Source organism: Watersipora subatra, chromosome 5 (assembly GCF_963576615.1).
Source record: "Watersipora subatra chromosome 5, tzWatSuba1.1, whole genome shotgun sequence".
In the NCBI taxonomy this organism is placed as follows: domain Eukaryota; kingdom Metazoa; phylum Bryozoa; class Gymnolaemata; order Cheilostomatida; family Watersiporidae; genus Watersipora; species Watersipora subatra.
The window spans coordinates 57,588,069-57,596,242 of NC_088712.1; the positions used below are offsets into that span (position 1 = coordinate 57,588,069).

Below are 8,174 nucleotides of genomic sequence, written 5' to 3' on the forward strand. Positions count from 1 at the left end.
CTGCTTCCACCCCGACAGAAAAAAACTTGCTGACAAATAAAAAAGCAAGAACAAATCAGTTATCTTTTCAACTTATTTAAGAATTTCCTCTCTTAAAGAATTTTCTATAGCAATCATTTAGGCATACTTACTAGCCTTACCTGAAGGCTTCATGGCCAAAACATAAAAAAGTAAGTAGAGAGCTTTCCAGTAGCCATACTTACTCTTGATGACCACATGTGTCAAAAACATAAAAGCTACAGTTCTTATGCGGCGGTTGCGGATAGTTGTCATAAGCTTCTAACAAAACTTTTTTATTACGTAGATAGAAATAGTTTTCTATCAGCTATATAGTGTACTGGCAAGGAAACAATTGTTTATTGTTAGTCACCTTTGTTTTGTTTCCATAGCCATATGTCTTGATCTTAAAAAACTTGTTGAAGAACTTAACTCAGTCAAGTAGGTACAAATAAGTCCGCCAACTATTAGATTTGTTTGTTACCAAAATCTTACTAAAAATGAGTCATACGTTAAAAAAATTTGATTACCGGTAAGTTGTTTTTGCTGCAATGAAAAGCCAATCCAGAGAAGTTCAAAACATCATAAGAAAATTTGAGAAATACTAAAACTCTGAACTTCAAGAGCAAGCGTGTCACGTCACGACTTGACACGTCTGCTCTAAACTTCGAGAGCAGACGTGTCATGTCACAACTTGACCCGGTTCATGTCTGGCTGTGTCAGACATGAATGCTGACATGCTTACACCACACAATATTACACTTATTAAGGCATATGTACTGTTAAAACAAAATGTCTGGCATGTATCAATTAGCACAATATATTCTATTTGTCATTTCAAGTACCAGTAACATATAAATGACGAACTTTAAACTCATGTGCTTATATGTAATACGATGAAACAATTATTTTATCACTGCCTGTCTTTGCCTGCACATAAGATTAACTATCATGCATGAGACAGTCTCATTGTGTCTGGTGGACTCGTCTGACATCTTTCAGATGTTATTTATAAGCTAATTGTTGTCGGCTACGGGACATTCAAGAGCCGAACTTTAGATAATGAGCTAAGATGGACGCTTTCAGAATTATTCTGCTGCTGTGTTTTTAATTGGGGCACTGGCTCAATCGTGTGAAGAGAACAACATCATGTCAGGTGAGGCAGCTGAACCAGTTCCTGAGACAACCACAGCTAAAATTGGTAAGTTTGTTTGTCGCTGTTAATTATTCTTAAAATCTTTTATTACTAATGGTATATACACTGCATAGGTATACAGGAATCTTATGGTATAAACTGTGCATATGTATATGAGAATCTTATGGTATACAGTGTGCATATGTATACAGGAATCTTATGGTATAAACTGTGCATATGTATATGAGAATCTTATGGTATACACTGTGCATATGTATATGGGAATCTTATGGTATGCACTGTGCATATGTATATGGGAATCTTATGGTATACACTGTGCATATGTATATGGGAATCTTATGGTATACAGTGTGCATATGTATACAAGAATCGTATAGTATACACTGTGCATATGTGTATGGGAATCTTATGGTATGCACTGTGCAAATGTATATGGGAATCTTATGGTATAAACTGTGCATATGTATACAGGAATCTTATGGTATTCACTGTGCATATGTATATGGGAACTTTATGGTATACAGTGTGCATATGTATACAGGAATCTTATGGTATAAACTGTGCATATGTATATGGGAATCTTATGGTATACACTGTGCTTATGTATATGGGAATCATACGGTATACACTGTGCATATGTACTTGGGAATTTTATGGTATACACTGTGCCTATTTATATGGGAATCGTATGGTATACACTGTGCATATGTATACAGGAATCTTATGGTATACACTGTGCATAGATATATGGGAAACTTATGGTATACACTGTGCATATGTATATGGGAATTTTATAGTATACACTGTGCTTATGTATACAGGAATCTTATGGTATACACTGTGCATATGTATATGGGAATTTTATAGTATACACTGTGCTTATGTATACAGGAAACTTATGGTATACACTGTGCATATGTATACAGGAATCGTATGGTATACACTGTCAAATGTATACAGGAATCGTATGGTATACACTGTGCATATGTATATGGGAATTTTATAGTATACACTGTGCTTATGTATACAGGAATCTTATGGTATACACTGTGCATATGTATATGGGAATCTTATGGTATACGCTGTGCAAATGTATACGGGAATCTTATGATTGTGTGAGTAACACGTGTTACTACTTTGAGTAATAGCTCTAGTTGTTTTTAGTTGAAGTGTTACAGCAATAATATATATTAACTTTATATCTGTTTGAAACATATCTATGGTGATAAACAATCGACTAAACGCTCTTAATATTATACATTATAATATAATTCACTCTGCATATAGTGTATTGATTTCTCTTTCTTTATTATTCTTTCCATAACTAGCGTTTCTAGCAAAGATAAATACCCTTATAACATATATTAGAGTAAAACTTATCTGCAAAGTCTAATTTTTCTTATTCGCAAATCTGTTGTGATACCGTGGAATAGACTTGTAGTGAAGAAAACTATGATTTTTCAGATCATTTTTAGTCTAAGCAATTTCTCAAATTATCACTATTATTGTAGAGTTCTTTTGTAGCTTTGAGTTTACTTTATCTTATTTATGTTTAGTCATAGAATTACTTTTTATTACAAACATAAAACAGGCGGCTACTTATAATTAAGGTTGATTTATGTTGTTTAACATTGAACAAGACCTTCCATCTGTTAAATTTTCATATGTGTTTTATGGAATCAAATTATAGGGCTTGAATTCTAGCAATATACTCTCACAGTTGTATAGAACTACATTATTTTTGTGATATATAACGCATGAGCCTTGCGTTATAAAAACTTTATCCACATTCAGTATTTACCCGCCTCTAAAAATAAAAACATGGTACTAATTTTTTGTTAAGACTTACTATATGTATGCTACGCTAATCAACTACCTGTTTATAGCACAAATGTCTGAAACATACTAAAGATTATTTTTATGAACTTGTTCATGAAAATTATACTTTAATTGATCAGCGCTTATAATTAAAATACATATAGATGAGAACTCCGTGTTTATGAGAGTGTATGGGTTTTAGTTATTGCTTATTTTGTACCATCAACCAATGACAGTTAATGAGTTTTTATAGGAATAAATTTGGAAAATCTAGTATAAGAGTATAAGAGTTGCAGGCAAATATACTCTAGAATGAACCTTGGCCTATCTAACATTATCTACAAGTGTAAACATTTTTAGTTTTAAAACTAAATTGATTTATGCTTTTAATCAGTGTTCGTTTGAAAAAAAGGGTTAAATAATAATAATATTATTATCATTATGAATAGTAATGATAGTTTAATAGTCATGAATAATAATAATAATATTATTATATATAGCAATTAGATACTTTCAGTGCAAGTTCTTATAACACTTGCAATGAGTTTTAATTGCTAACAGCCACCTTTTCATTGTTAGGGAAAGACAAGGCAGATATCATGGCTAGCTACACCGTTGACTGCTCAGGATATGTCAGCAGTAATGAACGAGGAAAATTGATCTACGCAGCAGCTGCTGCCAATAAACAGATGGTTCAAAGAATGTGTGGGAAAAGTAAGCACTGCCACTACCTTTCTGTATGTGTTTTGGAAGAGCCCAGATTGTTTTTGTTTAAGCAATTACTCATGCTATAGCCCTGCTAGCTACAACTGAATTGTTAGGCTAGCAGCAAAGGCTGGATAGCAAAGATTTTATAAAAATCCTGACATAAGTACTAGTTGGTTGTCTCCTCCCAATCACAAGAATGAAGGCTTTTCGAAGTTAACTTATTATATCCAAATAGCACGCTGCTGCTAGCGCTTGAATTTACTGAGCAGTCTAACGAATTCTGCCATTTTCATTTAATTGTGTTGAGCACTTTGTTTCATAGCTTATGCTCTAGAAATGCTGTCAGACAAACCCTTTAAATTCTAATTTCATGGATCAAGTTAGTTGTAATTATGGCTAATGTTGTTAGCACCATAGATAGGGTTTGTCTCGCCTTACCACTGACAACTCACAAAGGCTACAAAACAGCTGGCTGTCTGGAAGGAAGTATCGGTGTCTGATGGTTGCATCGATTAAATATTATTTTTATTTATTAGTTAAAAATATTTATTTGCTCATTTTATCAGATCTAACCGAGTCAAAGTTGGTAAATTATTAAAATTACAAGATGTTACCAGCTGAATGTCTTTATTCCTTTCTAAACCAAAACAAGATAAAATTTAGTTCCTTAGTACATTCGTGTATGCTTTTCTACAGTTTGTTTGGTAATCGGAGAACCTGCTATCACTTGCCAGGTTAATGAAATGATCGTGAAATGGCAAGTTAGTACACCATACCGTAAAGTAAAATCACAAGTATTCAAGAGGAGATTTGAGAGTAGAACACACTGTGCGAAGAACTGGCTGTTATCTATCACCCCGGATCCGAATATACCGTAAGTGTATACCATTAATGACTTCTAGGAGGTTCACCATATAGCGTATAGCATATACCATCCTACAACTATAGCATCCTACAACTATATGCTATTATTTTATAGCTATTTTAAACACCTGAAACCTTTGCTGTTGTTTTAAAATCTAATTAATATAATCTAGTTGGGTGGTTCTCAACCATCTTAAAAACCTAGTTTTTTGTTAACCTTTTCGCTGAACCCAACAGTTTCATATGCACTTTTACCAAAGCTTTCTGTTTTGAGAAACTAAGTGAATACTCAACCTTGCATAAGTAATAAAGAATTTTTGAGCAGAAAAAACTTTTTAGTCAACATACAAAACATTTACTTTTCCAACTTTCAAAATAAGGTGTTCTGTTAACTTCTGTTTTACTTGTTTTTTTATGTGTATCGTTTTTTTTGTGCACGGTGTTTGTTTCTGGGTAATTTATACTGTACCAATTGCAGTGTCTCCTACGGCTCTATACTGATTATAATATATTTGTTAGTGATGTAAGTGTTAACATTTTTTAAGTATAGACACCCTTTTTTTAGCATAACTTCATGTTTAACGCTAGCTGAAGCATTAAGCGTGAAGCCATGAAAAATTAGCAGGTGTAATAAGTATGATATGCACAATCATTCATTAATTGTTCACAAGTAATCAATCAAATTAATCCTTAGTCACAATTATTTGGATGCTTAGTGAAACGGATAGCACACCTGTCTGTAGAACTAAAGGTTCCGAGTTCAAGCTCAGCGCAGAGCGGATTTTTTGTTCTTATAACTTCATTGCCATCACTGGGCACACAAACGAAAGACAAACACTGAGATTTATAGATAAAATTAAATAGAATTTTTTTCGTTTTCAAGAAATAGATTTCTGGTTTACTGGTGCACAAAATCAACTGTGCATTAACATTACTGTGTTCAAAGAACAAAAGCAATGCAATTCATGAACTTACAACAAATTACCTATCTTTCCATAAAAACATGGCCTTCCAAATCAGTGTGATTTCTGCAGAAGCTTTTGAGAGATCACTTATGTGTCTTGACTTCAACCAAACATCTGAGACTAACTCACCTAACTCTCATGGTTCGATTGAACTCTAAGGACCGGTGCTCTAGAATAAAACTTGATTATTTAGGTACTTGAGTTTTAGAGGTTGACTTGCAACAAAATTCACATTACAGTTATTTGGTATTAAAAGATTTACCATGTCTTACTCTGTTGTAGGTTTAAAATATGTGGAAATGTGATTACAAGATTTTAAGAGCTCAAAAACGAACTGATGATCGCAGCCATCACGAAACCGCTGTAGATCGGAATCAGTTTATTTTTCTGACATAGTCACTACAGTTGGTTATTGTTTTGACACGTGATGTTCTCACGTAAATTGAAAGGCCAATAAAAGGCTCTATATAAAACTTCTTGTAGCACTAGTTTATGACAAGCACTTCGGGTTTTACCAAAGACCCCGTATCAATTATATATGCTCACTACTTTACAGTTTTGTTTCGGCTTGGTCTAATCATTTAGTCGTAATCTGATCATGTACCCCATACTTCACAAATAATTTCTGCAGCATTTTTTGATTATCACAGGTGACCAACAGGCTCCTCATGTTCATCAGACAATGATATGTACTCCTTCGAGCTAGGGTTGAAAAATTAAACGAATTTTTATGGTAGGTTATAGGGTAATAGTGCTAAAGGTGACAGCATTACAAAGACCATAAAATAGACGCTTATGAACAATAGACATGCTTTTATTGAATGCGTGAAGTACATTTGTGAAAATATTTCAACGAATGAGGTTGCGTGAAAGTGTAAACGGAAGCCATCTTGTACAACTATGTCCCATTTGAGCCGTTTTCAGAAATACATTCTAATCTACAGCAGTTTTGTGATGACGACGATTAACTGTTGGTTTTTGAGCTTTTAAGAGCTTGTAATCACATTTCCACATATTTTGCACCTACAAAACAGCAGAGTAAGACATGGCGAATCTGTTCATATCAAATAACTGTAATGGGAATTTTGTTGCAAGTCAACCTTTAAAAACGACACAGTCAAGTTGACACAAACCGTAAACATGCAGTACAACTACCTAGTATTCGAATTGATGGGATTGTTTGTGTTATTTCCATTTTTCCTTTCTGGCTTTCACGCTGTATCATTTTGATAAAGTTTGGATACAGTATTTGTTGTTCCAGTCTGAGTACTCTTGCGTTTCACCTTTCACCTTTGAAGTTTTAAAAGTAGCAATCAAAACATAAATCAAAACATATCTTAAGATTGCTCAGTCTTTTGCCATGTTTGATTAAAATTGCATATGAGAATATTATTATTTTGCGATTACATCAAACAAACAAGCATAAGCAAAACATTGTTAAAATAAGAAAAGCAAAAGATATTTCACTTCAAGAGATAATGTAATAATTGATTATCTTGCACTATCAAAATGCTTAATATGATATAATGATAAATAATCATATGCTTACTCTTCATTCTTTAACAACACATTTTACTTTTGGCATTAGGTGCAGGACTCACTACAAACTGGTGTGTATTCTAACACCATCCAATCCTATAAGTACTACAATTCTTTAGGGAACAGCCATAAGTTACCTACTTCAATTACCACTCTATTTCGTAATACTACTTTCATTACAATGACTAGTTTGTCTTTATACTTTCACTATATATATTTCATCGTTTCTTTTAAACAGTTCATTATATTTCAAAGATGTAGTTATTTTATCTCGTTTTCCTTTTATTATAACTTTTTTGTTTAATTTTTATAGCATTCGTTTGTAAAACATATCAAATGACTTTTATCTATATGCGAATGTTAAGACTTCATTTAAGATGAAAATGATCTGCGCATATCTAACCACGGTTTGTTGGTTTTTGCAGCTTTGCATTTCCGAGAGAGTAGGGCCAATCGATGGTGAGAATTGTAGCGGCATAGAAAAGCCCTCTGCTTGCCTGTTCATTCACCATCGTTTCATCACTCGGAAAGTTGACGACGATTTAATTTGAACTACTGACAGTTTCCTATTTTTTCTTTGCTATGCTTTTTAGTGATGATCATTTTATATAACATGTATCTTTCAACTACAATACAAACTGTTTTGTCAAATCTAAGATACAGCTCAACGCTGGTGGTAAACAATAAACACTAATAGCAATCCAATTAAACTTTCTTTTATTGTGTTTTATTGGCCAAAGTATTCTATGATTAACTGAATGTATCTCATTTATGAATTTACACAGAATTTACATTATTTGACTTAATTAAATGACATTTAATTACAAAAATTTTCTCTAAAACTGCCATTAGCTCAACAAAAAAGGTTTAAGCCTTGTAATAGCTTAAATACATGTATTTATGTTATGCAATAGTATCTTATTAGCTATGATATAATATGTTAGCTTGATTATCCACATTATATAAGTAGCATTTATAGGTCCAATATCAACATTTTATAAGCATTTATAGGTCAATTATCTTAAAACTATTAAGCATTTATAGGTCAAATATTTAGATTTTATAAGCATTTATAGGTCAAGTATCTTAGATTTTACAAGCATTTATGAATCAAATATCCACATTAT

General features: G+C 32.7%; 1 protein-coding gene across 1 annotated transcript; it reads left to right on the forward strand.

Moving 5' to 3' along the window:
• The first annotated feature begins 1,134 nt into the window (after nt 1-1,134).
• LOC137397616 (uncharacterized) lies at nt 1,135-7,645 on the forward strand. Its single transcript, XM_068083908.1, has 4 exons — nt 1,135-1,198; nt 3,551-3,685; nt 4,376-4,553; nt 7,473-7,645. The coding sequence occupies exons 1-4, from the start codon at nt 1,147-1,149 to the stop codon at nt 7,492-7,494; spliced, it is 387 nt and encodes a 128-aa protein (XP_067940009.1). The 5' UTR covers nt 1,135-1,146; the 3' UTR covers nt 7,495-7,645.
• The last annotated feature ends 529 nt before the right edge of the window (nt 7,646-8,174 follow it).